Source organism: Pseudophryne corroboree, chromosome 4, assembly GCF_028390025.1.
Source record: "Pseudophryne corroboree isolate aPseCor3 chromosome 4, aPseCor3.hap2, whole genome shotgun sequence".
NCBI lineage: Eukaryota > Metazoa > Chordata > Amphibia > Anura > Myobatrachidae > Pseudophryne > Pseudophryne corroboree.
Window position 1 is genome coordinate 284978803 of NC_086447.1, and position 22088 is coordinate 285000890.

The window sequence follows — 22088 nt, forward strand, 5'->3', positions numbered from 1 at the left end:
CCTCCTTCACGGCTTAACTCTCCAACACATAGGTGTCTCTTCGTTCAGCATCCCGACAGCCGGGATCCTGACTGCTACCCTTTATTTGCCTAACACTAACAGACACTCTAGAACAAATAAACTGGAAAATTGTGATAATTAGATCTTACAATTACAAATTACTAATGTGCCACAGCTTGCAAGGTAAATCCCACTAGGATAGGCATGTATGTATACCTATTACTGGCTTGTCAACAAAGGGAATTCTACATCTAATATCAAGTTATTGAAGTTTTATTTAATGTCAAAGTCCTTTCAATATGTTCACTAAAGTTGTTAGTGGAAAGGGATATTGTAGGTTGGTGTGTTTCATACCACGTGAATGCCCCACATAATGTTTTCCCTCCAAACATAGATGAATGATTAACATAAATCTCAAATCCAAAGACCAACTCTTTGAAAATTAGCACCAATGACTAGCTCAGGAGACCAATTGCAGCATACCAAAGCTACCTACAGTAAGGTATCCACATATTCTGACTACCTAGCCACAGAGCTGAATTAAGATCCCATGGTGCCCTGGGCAAGATACAGGTTTGGGACCTCTCCACTGATCCATTCATGCCCTACTATTTTTTTTACCGTGCATAGTGTACTTTAGTAAAGTACTATACATTCTATAATAACACAAATACCAACTTATATACACGCAAAGTGCAAGTGACTCTACATCTGTTATGAATTAGAAAGACAAGTGGAGAACATGGCAGCAACTACAAAGTTCACCCTATATTGTAAAATAAAAATGAAAATTCAATAAAATCTAGTACAGAAACCGTTGTTGCTCTAAAATATATTCAATTTATTATAATACAATATAAAGCTCAGAGTACTGTAAAGTAAATTCATATTAGAAATTAATAAGTACAGTAAATTGATATAGGGCTGTAACTAGGGGTGTGCAAGCTGTGCGTAGCCTTGTGGCCAGGGCTCTTTGGGCAACACCGCTTCCCCCACCACCATCACTACACCTGCCTTTGACTAGCAGGGTACCTGGAACTGCAGCCTGTGGTGCTTTGGATGCTCTGGTTATGCCTGAGTATGCTCCAGATATTGCTATTTTTTTCTGGTGCCAGTGGCCCAGCTCACTTGGTAAGACATCATAACGTCACATGTATTGAGGCAGGGCCAGCATGGGGTGCAAAATTGCTCTGTTTTGGCACAAAATTGAAATATGACATATTTAAGGAAGTATCAAAATTAGTAAGGATTCCATTTACCTCAGTCTGTACTTTTTACTGTAATTATTCTTATTTTATTTTTTGAACATTGGTTTCTGCAGTTCAAATAATTTTGATTTGATTTGTATACAGTGTTATTTTAACATACAAGGTGCCTAGTCTTGCCATATTCCTTTCTTATCTAACATAGGATCTGAGACAATGGGTTGCATAAATAGACACACATTTGCATGGTAAGCCACACACTGATACCTACATACAGTAGACAGGGAAGGTCACATATAGAAACACACATACACGGGGGGTCACATATAGATACACAGACATATGCAAATAAACAGTCATTTATAAGAATGACATGATTCTTACTTAGCAAATCTGTATCATCTTCTACATACAGTATGTTCTAATTACCTGGTTAACGTCATCATATAAAATTAGGTGAGAGGAAGGTTGTATTACTCCGTCTTTTCTCACAATTAAATTTGTGATAGTTTTATTCAATCCAAGTATTTTAATTTCATCAAAAATCAGATTATTTGGATCTGTGTAGTTACCATGTGTTACTTTCAAGACAATGGAATTCTTAAATAAATAAAAACAGATAATAGTCAAACTTCTGATCTTTGTCTACATATCTATTACAATTCAAAATTGTTATTACATTAACATATAGGAAATAGCATGTTTTAAACGTGTTACTTTTTGGCAACTTCAACTCACTCTGGCAATATCTGCCAATTCCCAAGTTCTACTTCAGAGCCCATTATTTTTTCAACTACTTCAAAAACAAATCAAGATCATTCTCATCATTGAGAATGTGTCATCATATGTCCTATGGAGATTACTTTGATATGCTGATTTAACTTGTGTTTTTTGTAAATGCAATCTGTAGTATTAAATGTTTTTATTTTAAAGGATTGCTACACTCTGGGCCAAAAGTAATAGAGTGAGAGTTTCAGAAAGGGAGAGATATGGTAAGGTTTTTCAGTTTTTTTAAAGTGGCAATCATTTACACTGCAAAACCAGGTTGATCTTGCTGTGTAAATGATTGCCACTTTAAAAAAAAACTGCAAAACCTTACCAAATCTCTCACTTTTCAGAAACTCTCACTCTGTTACATTTGGCCCTATGTCTGGTATCTTTTAAGTGTCTCCAGCTATCCTCAAGTGTATGAGGGAAAGGAGACACATATCTTTCAGGCTCATTAAAAACACCTGATGATCAGACCTGACTCACTGTTAAAAATAACCCTGAAAAGGAGGAGTCTATACAACCTTTTGGTCATATCTGTTTCAAAGGAGTTAAAGGAAATTTGATCTTCATGGTGAATCAGTTTTCTACCTTTATATGTCACACACTATGTTGCATGTGCAAACGTGGTATTTGGAGAGCACTAATATTGGTGTACAAAACATTTACCGTCTTCCAATGGTTGTATATAGCCTATGTGCTCATATATGCATGTTAGTGTATGTTTGTCTTATTATGAGTTGGGATAAACTTGGCTAGATTTGTCTTTCCGTGAAATTGAGCATTCCAGGGGTGGCAATAATGTGAGTGCACAGAGCTGCCCTGGATTGTCAGAGTGTCATGGGAAGTATCAGGGCTGGTACAAGTGCAGACACTAATGATAATGGTTGTGGCAGCTGGCATAAAAAAATGGACCACATGGCCTTCTGCTGGCAGACACACAGACCCCCGCATTAGCCCTCTGCAACATCGTATCAGCTTTAGGTAGTACATCAGGCTTCTGTGGCTGCCTTTTATTTGGAAAAATCCCAAGAGCCTGTTTACTCCATAGATTTGGATATATATCTCTGCAGCAGTCAAGAACAAAGAGGTATTGTCAACCTCACATAAAAGACCGACACATATAAATAAAGACTGTACTGATACAACCCTAATAAATATGACAAGAAAGAAAATCTCAATAATTACTTCATTTATGCATGAAATGTAAAAAATTTAAATGAAACCCACTAATACAATTCAAATCCATATACATATCAATAAACATATATTTCATTGCAGTAAATATGAAAATGATGTTTCTTCTTAGTATCATGTACTGTAATGTTAATACATTGCAACCTTGTATAACAGTTGCTTTTAAGTGTCAATAATAGAAATAAAACTTTGCTCAGAATAAATTGGAGACCAAAAAGATAGTTGTATCCAAATACTTTAAAAATTGTAGTGGAAACAGCTTCTATATACTGTAGGAATATATATAAAGTGCAGTGTATTCTTTTGCCACTGGCGCAGTGGCGGGACTACCACCTGTGCAAGCAGTGCCTGGCACTGGGGCCTACCGCTGTCAAGGGGCCCAACGCCAGCAGCATTTCACCTCTTCAGTGGCATGCCATTGAAGAGGTGAATTGCAGCTGGCTTTGGGCCAATTGACAGTGGTGGGCTTCTCTCCTCTTCCCTCCCTCCTCCACCTCCTTACTCCACTTGGGTGTCCCAGTGGATGACGTGATCGCGCCATGACGCGATTGCGTCAGTCCGGAAAACTCCGCCAGTCGAGCAGAGTACAGGGGAGAGGGGAGAAGGGAGGGGGAGAGAAGCCTACCGCTTTCAAGGAGGAGGAGGGGAGAGCATTATAGTGCTGGCGGGCTAGTGCCCACCAGCAAATGCAAATGCTAGGGATAGCCATCGGTGGGTTATTCATCAATGGCAACCATCGATGGATAACATTGATGGTCAGTGGCCATTCCTAGCTACCCCTAGACAACAAGCATTCCCTAGGAAATGAGCATTCCCCTTGGCAATGAGCATGGATCCCAGAGCATAAAACCCCTAGGAACAAGCATGACACAACATGTAAAACTGCTGGCGATGTGCATGAAACCCCTGGCAACCCGCATGAAACCCCTGGTAATGCACAGGTAAAAATATCTAAACTGGCACGGTGGGGTCATATCTAGCACTGTGTTAGCATATCTGGCACTATGAGGGAATATCTGGCACCTTGGGGGCATGTGTATCTGGCAATGTGGGGGAATATGTGTATCTGGCACTGTGGGGGCATATCTAACACCATGGGGGCATGTGTATATGGTAATGTTGGGGCATAGCTGGAAATGTGGGGGAGTATGTGTATCTGGCACTGTGGGGGCATATCTGATACTGTGGGAGAATATGTGTATCTGGCACCATGGGGGGCATATCTAGCACCATGGGGGCATATCTTGCACTGTGGGGGCATATGTGTATCTTGCACTGTTGGGGCATGTGTGTTTCTTACACTGTTGGGGCATGTGTGTATCTGGCACTGTGCGGGCATATCTGGCGTATCTATAATGGGTGCAGTGTGTGCAGTGCACATGGACCCCTGGGTCCAGAGGGGGCCCACTCCACATACACTGCACCCATTTCTTCTATACTTACCTTTCCAACATCCATCGGTGACTGTGTGTGGGCCCCCTCCTCTCCCATAGCCATCACCACCGCTGCTAGCACACTGAGCGCTCAAGACTCTGGCACCTTGCCAAAGTCTACAGCGCATGCGCAGGACTCCAAAAAAATGGCATGGTGGCCATTTTTCGGAGTCCTGCGCATGTGCTGTAGACTCTAGAACTGTGCCAGAGTCTCAATGCTGAGAGCGCTAACAGCGGTGGTGATAGCTACAGGAGAAGGGGGGGCCCACACACGGAGTCTGCACACGGGTCCCCTACTCTCTAGAAATGCCGCTGTATTTTGCTAAATGTAATAATCTTTATACCAGAGGTTCTCAAACGCTGTTGTCAAGGCACCCTAACGGTCCAGGTTTTAAGTATATCCATGGCTCAGCACAGATTGTTAAATCAAATTGACTGAGGTACTAACTATGTCACCTGTGGACAAGTATTGATAGAGTGTCGGACTGGGGCATGTAGGGCTCACCGTGGGAATGCAGTGGTAAGGGCTCATGTTTAGAGGCGTGGCAAATCTGTTGAGGGTGTGTGGCCTGCCTTCTCATTGGTTTGACTAACCATTAGGGAGTGCAACGTCTGGGCCCCTTCATAAATATATACAGTAAATTCAGCTTCTGCATGCATGACAATGTACCACATTAATAACAGATTAATAACAGCAATGCACTGTAGAAAATACACCATAGTACAGTATAAGGTAATATATGTATAATGTATAATTCAAGTGCACAGTCTAGAACCTGATCCTTAGAGTAGGAGGTGGGCCCCCAGGCAGTGGGGCCCACCAGTGGTTTCCCTGTACTCCTGTGGGCCAGTCCAAGCCTGCATGGATATACTTAAAATCTGAACCATTGGGGTGCCTTGAAGGCCTAGTTGGAGAACCTCTGCTGTATACTGTAGTTTATCTCTCTAGCTGAGATGACAATCCAAATAGGTGGTTATAATATACAGTACAGGTTGAGTATCCCTTATCCAAAATTCAAATTCCAACATATTTGGGTCCCTACTGAGATAATGACATATATATTATATATATATATATATTATGTGTGTATGTATATATATAAATATATATATATATATATATATATATATATAATTCAAAGACAGTCCACACTCTGACCTTAAAAGCAATAGCTGGAGTAGCATCCAAGTATAGATTGAGTCTTCATGACTCTTCTACTTCAATATAAAATATAGATATAGCAGGAGCACTCACCAGTCTTTATAGCTTATTTAATGGATCAACTTGTCAGCATAACAAGAGTGGTCACATCAACGTTTCGGTCTCATGTGAAACCTTTGTCAAGATCACATCACAAGTCAAATTAACCACATATATACCATATAGCCCTCCCACCAATCAGTATGAAAACACACCCATTACAATTAAAATTTGCATATCACCATATAAAAACATAGATCTACAACCAACAAAGATCCTAAGAACATCAGAAAGCATATTAGTTACTTTAAGCACCTTATATCCAGGAATCAACAGTGGAGCAAATGCCACAGTGCTTCCGGTATCTGGAACACAAGCCCCGGTCACCAGAAGTCCAGTGTCTCCATACAAACAGCGCTGTCTATTCACATCTAGAGTTATCCCTATAGCATTGTCAATCTGATATACACATTAAGTATTCAGAACTGGCTAGTTATGTGTCACAAAAACACAATCAGGGTAATATATTTACCCTAATATCAAGAAAGTACCAAAATACTGAAAGGATATTATTAATCCATTGCTGCAGTTTGGTACTTTGTGGTATAGTTACAATGAGAAACTTGGTGAATTATTTAAATGTGTTTTAGTAGATTTTATTCTTTTTTTTTTTTTTGCTCTAAATTAAACATGTGATATTTACATAAAAAAAAACTTAAGTTCCAAGTATTCTGGATAACAGATCTGTACAACTAGAACAGAAAAATGTACTTCTTACTGAAAATTGCTCTAAAATGAGAAATAGTTTCTGTCAATATGAATAGCACATACCTTATCAGCACTGAATGTTCCCAAGAAATAATTCTGGTTTTCTATTGAATCTGCAAAATAAAATATTAGTAGTGTCATGTTAGAACATAACACGAATTTTCAGTTTGTTTTACCTCACTGACATTTAGTTCTGAATTTTTAGCTTGACAATAACCTGCTGCAACATCTCATAATTCAGAAAAAGTTGAAACACTAAAAAGTTGATTCTTACCGTAAGGACTGATATTAATTTAAATTCATTTAAAAAAAAAATTTTTTATTTTAATCAGTTTAACCTACCTATACTTTCGCCATCATCCCAAAAAAGATTGCCTTGTGCTTGACCATCATCATCCAAGGCCACCAGAAGTCCCATAGATTTCTTCCGACTGCAATCGCAACAAATTCATGTTATTGAATATCATATGTCTTAATCTTATAATTCTCTTGATCTATTAATTAATTTGCAAATCCATGTCCATTCATCAAAAAAAATGCCATTTAAAATACCCCATGCAAATCCATTTATAATAAGCAAACATTACAGTACTTTTAAAAATCCAACTTGTAGATCAGTGGTAGGAAACCTGTGGCACCAGGAGCGCTTTAAGAGAGGAGGAGACCTATGTCCAGCCTCCTCTGGTTGGGCCATCTCCTCTCTGCTGGGAGTGCTGTAGAGTCTGAGCACTAGAGGGCTCAGAATCTACTGCACATGCACAGATCTCTAGGAAAATATGCGCTGTGGCCATTTTCCCAGTGATTTCTCTACAGCACATGTGCTGAACTTTGCAAAAATGGCCGCTGCGCCATTTTCAAAGGGTTTTAACAGAGCCGGTGACATCGGAGTAGGACTCCAGAGGGGTGAGTATTAAAAGAGTGGGTGCTTCTTGTGTGGTGTGGTTCCCCCTGGACTCAGGGGTCCGTAATAATTATGCCAGTGTGTGGCACTCCAGCTGCAGTGGTACTACACATACAACATGCTTTGCCATAGTTTGGGCATGTTAGGGTATGCTAAAACTGTGGTAGGATAGATACAGTATATGGTGGTGTTCTCCCCGGTGCACATATGTATCTATATAAATGTGTACAGACTAGTGGTCATTCAAGTGAATTTAACAATTTATTAAAATAGCTTTAGCATAAACACACAGCAATATTTTGCAGTAAATAGTGTTTAAAAGGCATATAACCATAAATATAAAGTGCAAAATGAATAAGCAATAAAAGTACAATGAAAGTCAATATAAATGATATACAAGTCAGGGTAAAAATTGACAAGCGCTATCACATATGTTTATAACGAAATAAGGTTTATGCTGCACCAGACTAAATGTAAATAATTAATTAATTAATGATAACCAACTAGACAAAAAAAAAAAATTAGGCCCCAATAGGCAACTGTTCTTATGTTGGAGGTGCTCCCAGGAATTATGTAACAGATACACATTTATTTGGTGGGTGTGGAAAAACCCACAACTCACCAAAAGAGAAGAAATTCCTTTGTTTGGAGCACTCTTTTTTATGATATGTATGTATTCGTAGATTATTTATTTAAAACATAACTTTTATTATTCAGTACTTGACTAAAAAATGAAAGGGGTATACTTTGAATATCATTTGGTGAATCCCCTTATGAACAGTGGTAAAAATATATATGAGCAGATACTGTCGTCTTGAAATTCTGTATCTTGCTCAAAAAATAATAAAAAGACAATGATAGTAATCTATCAGACTTTTAGCAAGCAGCAGTAGTGATATTTTTTAAACGCATTTAATCAGACAACACATTAATATCTAATATTGAAACTTGAATGTCTCATACATAAAATCCAAACCAATAATGTGTCTGGATTACAGCAAGCAGCATGAATCGTGCTTAATACCTTCTTAGGATCGGCTTATCCCCATAACTGGATAAACACTTGTGCATTGATGGCTGATCCCTCTTCCATAAAGGTGATTCAGAATTACTATACATGTCTTTGTTTGCTGAATAAAGAATACATGGTTGCTATTTGAATATACTGGGCACCTCATCTGCATTATAGTTCATATGTATCCTTTTGTATAATCTTGAGCATGATCCTGACAATTTGATAATAAGTATCAAATTATATTTGTAACAGATGCAGGTGCCTAAACAGCAGCCACTCCATCTAGACCAAATTCTAGTCACAATTCAGCAAGCCACGTAAATGCCATTAAACCTGTACATAAATATATGTACACAGTATCCCCCTAAGATCATATGGGAATTGTGGTTATTCAAGAGGTACGATCAAAAATCCAAAAAAAACAAAAAAAACCTAAGCATGTCTTGATAAAGGCATCAAGATGTATTACAGATCCTATACATATGGGCAGATGTCTGCATGCCGGAATCACTTAGATGCATATAGGGTTTGATAACAAAAATTGTGTTATAATATAACATGGACAGTTAAGAAGACAAATGTAGACACTCTAGTAAACGAATCCCATCTGCTGTCTGACCTCATCCATGAGCGGAGGAAAGATGAGAGTAGGACCGTCGACTGTGCGGTAGAGATGAGAAAAGAAGGAACACTGGCTGGGGACCCCGTTGTGGTGTTAGATGGGCCCTGGTGCTTTAAAGGCCTTGCAGGGTCTAAATGCGCCACTAGGGCCTGAGCCAGAGTCCGAAATGAAAGAGTGAAAACAGAGAAAAGGATCAAAATATAATTGATTTGATGATGCTATCAATTAATACAATATAAGGGACATGAGATCGATATGTCTCTCTGTGGGTAGTCCCTGGCATATAATCCCCAGGGCAAAAATAAGTGTTAAACACACAAGTAATAATACCTCCTTATCCTTGGAATAAAAAGTTTTTATTTATACTGCAGTTTCCCACACCAAAGTTACTCTTAATGGATATTGTTACTGTAGAGAATGGTTATAATATGTATCTTTGTGGGCACAGACTAAATGGCATCTCAAGCATTAATATATGCATATTGGTTGGGCTGTGATCGTTGCCATACTGCTCTAAGAGGATGAAACCTGTTCAATATTGAACAGTATAATATCTATCACATATGTTGCCTCCTGGCTCTTTGTAATGAATCCTCTATATACAGCATCTGCTTTATCAACTCTTTCTGTGATGCTGGAGTAACTGCCTGTGCTGTAGATGGTTTAAAACATACATATTCTTTCCTTCCAACAGTTGTGTAGTAGAGGGTCTGGTAATCAGCATCATGTATTTACAGCAACAGTTTCAGTGCTGTTCCAGCACTTAGGCCCAAATGTATTAATCCTTAACAAGAGATAAAGTAGAGACAGATAAAGAGTGATAAATTACTAGCCAATCAGCTTCCAAACTGCGATGTCACAGTTTGTGTTTTAAAAATGACAGGAGCTGATTGGCTGGTCATTTATCACTCTTTATCCATTTTATCACTTGTTAAGCCTTAATACATTTGGTCCTTAGTACAGACCCTGGTACTATCTGGCTGTTGGAAAGACTCTACTAATTCTCCAGCCTTGCGGGTCCCGATGAGGTGGTTTCTGTGCTGTATAAAGGCCCCCACATACCTAACGACTGATTGCCTGATCCTCCAATCAGATTGGAAATGCAAACTTGCCGGTTGGAAAATGCTGTCTAGCAGAGTATCGACGAAAATCTCCATGTAAAAAATGACCAATTTGCTAATTGATATTTTGATAGTGTTTGAAAAATCTGTGATATCCAATATGTTGGATTCATTGATTAAAACAACCCTGGTAACTGGGAATAGATGAATAGCAGCAATCCATCACTGGTTTATGGGGCCCTTTAGACACACTGCTCTCACTTCCTTAAATGAGGTGTTAGGAAGCAGAAATGTGCCTGTACAAAGGGGGTAATTCCAAGTTGATCGCAGCAGGATTTTTGTTAGCAATTGGGCAAAACCATGTGCACTGCAGGGGAGGCAGATATAACATGTGCAGAGAGAGTTAGATTTGGGTGGGGTGTGTTCAATCTGCAATCTACTTTGCAGTGTAAAAATAAAGCAGCCAGTATTTACCCTGCACAGAAATAAAAAAAAACACCCAAATCTAACTCTTTCTGCACATGTTATAACTGCCTCCCCTGCAGTGCACATGGTTTTGCCCAATTGCTATCAAAAATCGTGCTGCGATCAACTTGGAATTACCCCCAAAGACTGCAATGTTTATGGGTGTCAGCCAACTTGCTTCTCCCAAGCAGACACACCCTGAAGAAGCCCTAATTGGGAGAAACATGATAGTTGACACCCAAAAACACTGTCAGTCCCTACACAAGCTAATTACTGCATCGTAACACTTGAAACCAGGGAGTGAGAGCAGCATAGTTTCATACTATGCCGCATCCTTAGGGAGACTTCCAGCTCACTACAGAGTCTCCCCCTGCCCCTCTAAGATACACAAAAACCTCAGAGTCCCCCTGTCCTATTGGTAATCTGGACTGTGCATGTGTGAGGATGGGGGTTCAGTCTGCCACAGAGGAGTTGGGGAAATGTCAGACAGGATATAGTCAGCCCCACACTGTACCCTCAACATCAGCCTGGACAGGAAGTTTTTACTTTCCCTTCCTGCCTGAGGCTGAGCTGCTGGAAACAAACAGAGTCACAGAGCTTGTGGAGCAGCAGCTACAGGACCTGCCTCAGCCACCACATACAGCAACATGGTAAGAGGTAAATGAGGGGATGACAGAGAGACATGAAGAGTGGGTATTCTGGGAGCTGATAACACTGCTATTGGAGAAGGAGAGGGGCAGATACACATTGAAAATGGGACTTTTGGGGCTAATAATACTGTTAAAGGAGGGGGATAAGGGTCAAAGAGACATGGGGAGTTGGAATTCTGGGGGCTAATAACACTGCTATAGGATGGGGATGGAGGCACTGAGGTTCCTGCAAGCAAACTCCGAAAACTGTCCCTTCTTTCTCTTCCAATCAGTTAGCCTTAATCCAATTCTGCCAGGCTACAGGAAGAGGTCTCTTTCCCTCCTCCTGTTGCTTCTTTTGCATCTCAGTTGCATCTGTTTCTGTATGGGCCACATTTGGCGATCCATTCTCTGTGGTGGAGCCATCACTTTATCAGCTCAGGATGGGCCTTTTATTTTCTGTTTTGGATACCAAAAACGAGATTTGGATTTAGATTTTATAGGATAATGCAGATGACACTTCATCCCAAGTATCCATGGATGACAGTCCTGGCACTGCAGGTCATCGTTTTCAGGTTGGATTGATCTTACTAGTTCACTTACTTCAACACTAAACTCTTCCATACCAGACAGTTCTAAGAGGTCCAGAAAATGAGCAACTAGACACGAGGCAGCCAGGAAGGATATTGTACACAGTGACATGTGCAAGAAAGAAATAGCTGTTATTTGGTCATAATGTGCAGCATCATTTTTATGTTTTGTGTGCTTTAAAAGAAAGATTTAACTCATAAAAACAACTAAAGAAAGAGTATGTTTTAAACATTTACAAAACAGTTTCATAGTTTTATGCTGTATGAGAACACAAATAATGAATACATTATTAATTTATGTGCATGTATTGTACTCACCTATAGAAAGTGTTATTAGCAGGGTCCTGCCATGGTATTATATATCCACCTCTAACATGAAGATTAATGTACTCAAGGGGAGCTTCCAAAGTTAACCATTTACCTCTTTCTGTAACTGCTTTTCCCTATAATTGAATGTAAATAATGAGAAATGACACTCTAAATAAGTTAGATATTAGAACTTATCACAGTCTTATTAGAACATAAATCACAGTCTTGTTGCATCTGTTTAAACAGATCATCACATTGCTGTTGGAGAGCCTGTTCTCTCCCATAATTCTCATGTCCCACTTGCCTCCATTTTGCCCCCCCACAAGATGACATTGCCCTTGTCACATGAAGGACTGACTAGGCAGGGCACTGCCATCACATTCTAATGAGCTGATTGGCTACAAGTTATTTATATATGTGCCCGCTACAGGACTGAGAAATTATGACATGCATGAAATGAAGATTAATAATGATAAACAAAACAAGGGAAAGCTCATTTCTGAGACTCTTATTTAAATACTATTGTTAGTAATACCAAAACATTCTGTTGTTTCCATAATAACCTGAACATTATGGATGTGGTGACATTGTAATCTATTACTTTTCTCTACCTGGACCAAGTAAGCATATTTTTGTCCTAATTGCCATTGAACACATTGACTGCATTCAATGGCTGAATAATCAGTGATTAATTAAAGCTGCCACTTCAAAATTTATTTACGAACAATGACATAAATATCAATACTCTGATCATCTTAGTGTACTGTTGTCCAGCTGGCACCAGTTTGTGCCCCCCCAACATGATATAAACAGGAAACAGCATTTTCAATAAGGCAATATCTATTAGGGTCACAGGATTACAGGTTCATTAATTTTATTTTAAGCCCTGTATTGTTTGAACTGTATTTGTTTATTTTTTTATTTTTTATCAACCAAGATATCTTCATTTTAAATATTACGGTATCTTAATTGAATAAATAGACTGTGTTTTCTGCCTTAAACTCCCTCATTGCTAAGCTTCACATTTCTTTTCACTGCATCTGAATAGTGGAGCAGCCAATACCATTATTATCCACAGGTACAGTATGTTAAGTGATTTTCACATTATAATATTTGCATTTACTTCAGATAAAAAGGACAATAACAGAGGCTACTTTTAAACCCTACATTAAATTATTTTTAAATGCACTATGTCCATAAAAAAAGTTTTATGCTTTTGGAAAATGTCCTTAAATATACAATTAGATACTAATTGAGTTACAGTAACTTAAAAATCTTACCGTGTAATAGTCATACCAGCGAGCATATGGTATATATGCTTCCACTGATCTCTGGTTCTGAAATAAAAGAGAGAATCATTGCATTTGGGTGTTAAAGGCTGAATAGAAGATTATGTTATACTTCACACACATTATTTCATACAGTACATCAAGCTAAGGCCTCTGCACTATAATCACACTACTTGATTTGCATTTGACAAACAAAATGATATTATACTCATCCTCATCCACAAAAAATAGCAGCACTGATGTGATAATAACACATATGATAAAGCTGCAGGGCCTGCAGCGAAACATGTCAGGAACTTCTCTGGGTTATCCTTTAATTCATCATTACTGCCTGTGCTTATCCGGACCAAGACTGGACTTTGATCTGAGCAGAAAAATCGTGGTGACTAAAGCTTTGGAGTTTACCAACTTTCACCCCCAAAAGAGGACACCATATTACAATGAGGACCCCACAATTGGACACTTGAATCATATCAAAGACATCCAAGGGACTACACCTCTAGCGGTTCTAGTAAAGTTGTTTGGCAAGACTGCACTGTCAGTCCACTCCCACATAATTCACCCATCTGCAAATCCAGTTTATTTTATAGGAACAGACTTTATCATTATAGGCAGTTACATTGAGACCCTCAGTTTTTAATTCATTTGATTTATGAGCTTGGTATATATGTTTTTAATGTGGCACAATCTGCCAATATATTAAATGTAAAGTTTTTATCACTCAATCTATCATATGTGTTATTATCACATCAGCGCTGCTATTTTTTGTTTCTTTCTCTTTCGTTTTGTTTGGGTGTGACTACCCCAAAAAGGTTAAGCAGCAGCATTAGAGTCGCAGCACCGGTAGCGCCCGATCATATACTGTTTGGTAAAAGTTGTTTTTGCGTCATCCACACCCACACACAGTGGCCTTAGTATTGGTATATCTATAATGGGTGCAGGGTTTGTGGTGAACATGGGCCCCTGAGTCAACGGGGCCCACACTGCACCCTTAAATTATACTTACCTCTAAGTCATCTCCGGTGTTGCAGAGCAACAGAAATCACTAGGAAAATTACCTGGCAGCCATTTTATTGGTGATTTTCACATGCACATTATAGATGTCAAGTTAAATTAACAATGTTTCATCATACTTCAACCACACACTGAGGCAGATGTTTTAAGCCTGGAGAAGTGATAAAGCAGTGGTAAAGCAGTGATAAGTGCAAGATGATAAAGCATCAGCCAATCAGCTCCTAACTGTCAATGTACATATTGGAGCTGTTTGGCTGGTGCGTTATCACTTTGCCCTTATCACTGTTTTATCACTAGTCCAGGCTTAATACATCTGCCCCTACAAAGTCTTAGCACAGATACTACCTATTGCTCTAGTGAGGTAGTGGAGATGATAAATGCAATGTTTTGCTTTCTGAATCATTTTCAATGGATCAAGACTGAACTTGCTCCTGACTATTTCCTAAACCCTAGCAATACTGAGGATCTCAAATTTACAATGAGGTAAAGTAGAGGTAATTACAGCAGAAATACTATAACTTAGCGTCATATTTGTTATGCAAAGCATGGTTATGTAAGATTACATAGTGGATCTATATGTACTCACATCTTCAAGAACTGGGCTAATCATAAAAGCTGGTCCCCATAAGAATTGTTTGTAGACATCCCATGTTTCTTTATCAGAGGTAAATCTGGTAACAGTAATTAAAAACTTTGTTTAATTGGGCAAATACAAATAATCTTAAAAAGACAATTATTAAAATTCTACAGAAATTGAAACCATATCAAACATAATTTTTGTTGCTCTTTATTTGTAAAATGTAGCATCTAATACTAGCATGTTTATGCATTGTCGCATGTGTCCATCAGTTTCCAAATAACGCCAGTCTGATAACCTTTCATATTAAGCTCAATGAAAGGGTCAAGGTTGGTAGTTGGCCTTCTGAGAATTTGATGAGGCTATGCCACTTAATATTTTGTTGTGGGATGGCAATTTGAGGTAGACCTGCTAAACATTAAAGGAATTAATAAACTGTGTATAAATAAAGACATGCTACAGTTATTGTTTGTTAAAATGGTACATGGTAATGGCAAGGTTGGATTGGCTCACAGGTGAATTTGGGAAATCCATGGTGGGCCCCACTGCCTGAGGGTCCCCACCCCCTCCTCTGGGGAGTCAGTTTCAAATATAACTTGAATTAATGGATTGTTTCTATGGAAAATACACCAAGATTAGCCCTCCTGCCAATCAAAGTAGGTGGTACCAACACACCCTTTCCGATCCTTTATAAAGGGGCTCTGTTTTTTGCATGGCCTCTCTAATGGTTGGCCATATCTCTCTGAGGTGGATTAAGTGTGGTCCTCTACCACAGTATTCTTTGGTGGGCCCTTCATACCCCATTATGACACTGGGTAATGTTACAGTGGACCCAGCCCTCTTACATCTTGTCTGTTTGTTAACAGCCAGTCTTGTGTATTAATGTGTTTCATAAAAATTGTAATGCACTGTATGTTGGCACTATATATTTAAATGTTAATACATATGGTATGTTAAATAGCTAAGAATGCTAAAAAAAAGTGGGGAATAGGGGTACCGGCGACAAGTGTGGCTAAAAAACAGTGGTTTAATATATATTAAAATTGAAAGCCAAAAGATATTATAAAAGTAAACTTTAATAAATGAGAGTAAAAACAGTTTCAAAAAATTATTTAAAATACAAGAAAAATTTCATATAAAAGAATGTACGAAAAATAAAAATATAAAAGGATAAGAAATCAAACTTAACTTGAAAACACTGGGTGGTCAGTACAGGCCCAACGCTTTTCATCTCAACAGACTTCTTCAAGGGGTAGGGACAGAATGAAGCTGCATGTCTATTTATACCCATATCACTTAGGTATGGGGTTGTGACATCATAATAGATCATGTGATGTAATTAGGCAACAAATGTTAAAAAGTTAAAAAAGCTCATTTCATAACATAGCTGGGGTAAGGACCTGGTCAGATATATCTATTATTATTAAAAACGAGTGGATTACAGTGTAAAAAAAAGTTTAAAACAGTCCATATTGCAAACTGGAGTCACTTCCGCAACACTTCCGGTGACGGAGGACTCCGCTCGTCACTTCCGCCCCACTTCCGGCGGCGACTGTGAATGCGCACGTGGCAGCTCCTGGCTTCACGAGTCCCATTGCGCATGCGCCCACGGGTGTACTGCGCTGCTCCTACATGGAGGGAGATGCTTTGTCTTCTTAGGCTCACTCAGAAGACAAAGCATCTCCCTCGAGCAGAGTCCTCCGTCACCGGAAGTGTGGCAGAAGTGACTCCGGTTTGCAATCTGGACTGTTTTAAATGTTTTTTTTACACTGTAATCCACTCGTTTTTAATAATATTAGATATATGTGACCAGGTCCTTACCCCAGCTATGTTATGAAATGAGCTTTTTTAACTTTTTTAACGTTTGTTGCCTAATTACATCACATGATCTATTATGATGTCTCAACCCCACACCTATGTGATATGGGTATAAATAGACATGCAGCTTCATTCTGTCCCTACCCCTTGAAGAAGACAAAATGCGTTGGGCCTGTACTGACCACCCAGTGTTTTCAAGTTAAGTTTGATTTCTTATCCTTTTCTATTTTTATTTTTCATACAATCTTTTTACTCTCATATATTAAAGTTTACTTTTAAAATATCTTTTGGCTTTCAATTTTAATATATATTAAACCACTGTTTTTTAGCCACACTTGTCGCCGGTACCCCTATTCCCCCCTTTTTTTATACATTTTAACAACACTATACTAGTGTTGTATTTTTAGGGTTTGGCTGACACCTTTTGATAAGGTTAGGTGGGCTTTTAGCTTTCGTATTGTAAAACTTTTTATCGTTTACATAGTCTTACTGAGATTTTCACCTCACAAGTAGCGCTGAAATATCTTTATGTACAAAGCTAAGAATGCTAACCTGGAAATGAAGGGCTAGTAATAGGTCCACTTTAACCTAATTAATATAGATAGGTACTGTACTGTGAGCCACATATATATGCAATACTGTTGGTGTCACTAAATAGGCCCAATATTACAGGTCTATGTCTAGTGCAATGTCTGAAAATGATTGTTTCTGAGTTTCAATAAGACCTCTTTCCTGCAGCAGTAAATCTCGTTGATGCATTGCTACTGTAGGCCATGGTATGGCCATCCTATATCAATGTGTCATAACTTAATCATGTACCGTTATTTATGTATAACTAAAGATTAGAAATGAAAGAGTAAAAATAACGTTAACAAAAAGATTTTTTCTTAGAAAGTAGTAACACAAGAACGTACTCATGTAACAAGGGCCGGATAACAGTTGTACCCAATGTGTGTGCTTCAAACATCAAGGTGTAAAGGTATGGCAAAAGTGTGTATCTGATGTTAAGAGCATTTCTTGAAAGGTATTTAAAGTTTTCATCAAAACTGACTGGATCTTGTCTCTGAAGAAAAAAAGATAAAGGTGCATTATTAAATATTATTTTAAATTATATAATAAAACGTTGTAAAATCATGTGAACTGGTTTACACTGCAAATCAATATAACTAATATAATATAATAATAATAATAATAATAATAATAATCGTCGCCATTCAGCTCTGCCACCATATTGCTTACTATTATTCAAGTTGAGCAGTCAGTACTGTGAAAATAAAATATTAATTTAATGTTTTTCACAGTAGCTTTGTATTACTGGGTGGCCTTTTTGCTGCATTAATCTAGTCTTGGCTACATTATCCAAGCTATAGATAACATTATCAATTAATTAATAGTCCAGATAATGTACAAGTTACTTGCAGCAAAATAAAATGATATAGAGAAGGAGGACAAGTTGTATTAAAGGTAACGGGAAATATTTCCATGCAAGAATCAATAGCCACAGTACAAAAGCAGCATAGAGATGTATGCAGAAAACTGGATATAAAAGAACAAACAGGTGTTCACTATACACCAACCAAATAGAGGAGTCATAAATATAACATATATAGCATAAACATTCTTATGAAGTAAAAAGCTATTCCACTAAGGGTATGATACCTTGGCAGAACATTGCGGGGAATATTCAACTACACACACTCATTGTCAGGTGTAAAAGTATTGCTGGGGGGGCTATTAACTTAGCCCCGATAAGCAGGCATGTGCCACGGCTTTTCTGGGATTTGTTTCACCTGCTTCCAGCAAAATCCCCGAAAACAGCCCCGCTTTTGTCCAAAAATGGGGCTATTTCTGCCAAAACACACAGGTTTCGGTGGAAAAGTACTTTTTTTCAGGTGTCCAAATTGAATATCCCAGAAAAAAAATTTATGAAACATTGGGAGTTTTCACTCCCGATGTCTCTTCGGCGGTAATTAAATATCCCTTTTAGTTGTAAGGATATTTAAAGGAAAGTAATGGTAATAAATCAGTAGACTAGGGTAAACACACAAGATGGAGAGAAGGGGAAGGAAGGAATAAGAAGTGAATGCGTGTGAGAGAGAGATGCAGTTATAACACATTCCCATACGATCCCATACGCTGTCTCGTATACCCAACCTATATATATATATATATATCCGGGATAAATCTCAGTACCACAGAATGTCCCAAATGACTCCTGTCTGGTCTGTGTTGATGATTATTATTTTTTTTATTACCAGTTATTATATAGCGCACACTTATTCCACAGAGCTTTACAGAGAATATTTTACACATTCATGTCAGTTCCTGCCCCAGTGGAGCTTACAATCTATATTCCCTATCACATGAACACACAGACACATTTACGCTAGGGTTCATTTTGTTGGGAGCCAATTAACCTGCCAGTATATTTTGGGGATTGGGGGAGAAAACCGGAGTACCCGGATGAAACCCACACAAGTACAGGGAGAATATACAAACTCCACACAGTTAGGGCCATGGTAGGAATCAAACACATGACCTCAGTGCTGTGAGGCAGTAATGCTAACCATTACACCATCCATACTGCCCTGATACGTGGTACCACCATTTTGAATCTATCTTTAAGTATTTTCATTAAAAATTGTAATCTATATTTAGTACAGGTATGGGCAGAGCCAGATTAAGGCTATTGGGGGCCTAGGGCACTTCAGACAGGGGGCCGCTATTAAGAAAATGGTCAGGTGAAATAAATAAATATATATATATATCTATATATATATCTATATATATATATATCGAAGTCCACATACGTGGCGGGCGCACTCTCACTAGTACAACGCTTCTTCAATGATAATTTTCTTTATTGTAGCCTCAGACAATCGACGTTTCGATCCTTCCACAGGATCTTTTTCAAGAAAGGCAATACGATATCATTTGTTCTCAGTTTATACAATCATTAGAAAATGCCTATAAAGATACAAAATGAGAAAAAACTCAGCCTCCCAGGCCCCATATGCGATGGCAGAAAATCTCTATAGACTGGGAATCAATGCCCCATTCATATAGTGACTATATTATTTTAAAAAAGAATGTGCTTAGTGTCAGATAGTATTTTAAAGTATTACACACCGCCGACACAGGTGCCACTCATCACCCAGAATAGAAGGAAGAAAAAAAGAAGAAAAAGAAAAAGACACCCTATTCCTTTAAATGCATAATGTGCCTAATTTTACCAATGCACCCTCAGGTGTGGGGGGTATATACCATGAGAAAGGTCTAAGCCTCATCACTTACTCATGAGCTCAGCAACAGCCGTGTGAATATCCAGCAGGCTATCAACAACATACATGATCCCATAGCAACTGGGAACAACAAGAAACTGTTAGACCTCCCATTAGTGTTCTATTATCATAAATAAACATTAGCTCTCTGGACAGGTTTTTACCTATTGAGATCACAAACCCAGTATGCCGTATCCTGGGGTCTCAGTAGTTCCTATGTACCAATTAGTCCAGCCTGTTCAGAATGATATATATCAATGCAATGCTCACTATATACAGCAAGTGATAAGGCACAAATGGCTCAGAAAAAAGGGTGCTTACCAGGAGTCACTATCAGCCATGTGTTCCCAGGAGACATGCTGTGGACTTCCATGACCCGGATGTTTATATACTCCCAAACCGGAAGTGGATCCGCAGGGACTGAAAAGACGCCTCCCACAAAAGGGCACTTTTCAGGTGTAATAATGGATGTAATTCAATATACACTGGCTCCCATGTCAGGCCGTTCATATGCAACTTGTACTAGCTCGCATGGTGCTACAGACGCTGGAACTGGGATGTGAAACTTATTCGCCGCGTCTTGCGTTCCAACTCCCGGAAGTGGTACGTTCCACATACCGGAAGTGAACGCGCGTCATATCACAGACTGACGCTGCGGCTGCAGTGGCTCACATATTCACTGATCAACGGAGGGAGAGAAGTAAAGGCTGATCTATGTCACCTGAATTCTCTGTATTAACCCCACATATTCTGTTCTAACCTCCAAATCAGACAAAATTGGCATTTCCCAGATGTGTCTCAGCAGTCAGGGCTTAAAGCCTGCTGATTAGATGTTCAAAGGGTGACATACGTGTCTCTAATGTGTAACGGCTGGGTGTATATGCACTGTGTAAATCTTAAATGCTTTTATTTATATTTTAATTTTTATTAATATTTAAATGATTCAATTTCTAGCCATCAGGGACCTGAGTGGATGGGCTAATACATAGAAACACACACAAAAAACATCAAAGACATAAAACACAAACTGATTCATAATCAACTCGTGAAAAAGTTTTTAACAATACATATATACATATATATACATGAGTATAAATAAAAATAAAAAATAAAAAATAAAAAATGATAATAACGACCTACAGACTAAGGTGTCTATATAGATAAAGATGAATACATAAAGACCTGCATGCAGGAAGATCACAGCATGGATTCACAAAAACATCTCCTGATCACACAAAAAAAGGGTAAGTATTCCGGCAACCCTCTATAAGAATACCCCATAGGGGTTGCATTCGTTGAGTCCTCGCGGGGATACCGTGTCCAGGTGGTTAATCCAAAAACACTCCCTTTGTTTCAACCTCCTAGTTCTATCTCCACCAGTGGTCATCGGGGGTACCCAGTCTATAATTTTGCATTTGAGACTAGCCACCTGGTGGCGAGCTTCAATGAAATGACGGGCCACCGGTTTGTCAGATTTGCCACTACTCAATGCGATGTGTATAGATGAGCGATGGTTCGCCATTCTATCCCTGAAGTTACGACTGGTTAACCCAACGTAAAATAGTCCACATGGACATTTTAAGATATAGATGACAAAATCTAATCTACAGTGTAGATGATATTTGAGTTTAATGGTGGAGCCAGTGTGGGGGTGAGTGAATGTTGGTCCCACCATCATAGAGCGACACGTTGTGCAGCTCCCACAGGAGAAACAACCTGGTTTTTGTTGTAACAACTGGGCAGTAGACATAGGTGCATTGGGGTACAATACAGGTCTCATAAGCATTTGCTTGAGATTAGGGCCTCGACGGTAAGCCAACATAGGTGGATCCATGCGTGTGAAAGGTAATGTTAAATCAGTATTCACAATTGGCCAATGTTTCTTGAGTACCTTTTTGAGGTGCCCAGAATGATTATCATAACGGGTCGCGAAGACTAAACGATT

General features: G+C 38.7%; 1 protein-coding gene and 1 long non-coding RNA gene across 2 annotated transcripts in view; both read right to left on the reverse strand.

Annotated features, from left to right (window-relative positions):
- Positions 1–22088, reverse strand: part of LOC134909378 (maltase-glucoamylase-like) — a 395541-nt gene that overhangs the window by 85236 nt on the left and 288217 nt on the right. The window contains exons 63-69 of the mRNA XM_063916182.1: positions 17777–17925; positions 15054–15138; positions 13445–13501; positions 12174–12298; positions 6915–7003; positions 6636–6685; positions 1635–1805 (exon numbers count right to left, since the gene is read on the reverse strand). Of these exons, the coding sequence (XP_063772252.1) occupies positions 1635–1805; positions 6636–6685; positions 6915–7003; positions 12174–12298; positions 13445–13501; positions 15054–15138; positions 17777–17925 (726 nt within the window). The remainder of the gene's footprint in view (positions 1–1634; positions 1806–6635; positions 6686–6914; positions 7004–12173; positions 12299–13444; positions 13502–15053; positions 15139–17776; positions 17926–22088) is intronic.
- Positions 19685–20379, reverse strand: LOC134909380 (uncharacterized). The gene is made up of 3 exons (XR_010175900.1): positions 20308–20379; positions 20157–20224; positions 19685–19829 (listed from the first exon to the last, which is right to left on the reverse strand). It is a non-coding gene; the product is annotated as an uncharacterized LOC134909380 (long non-coding RNA).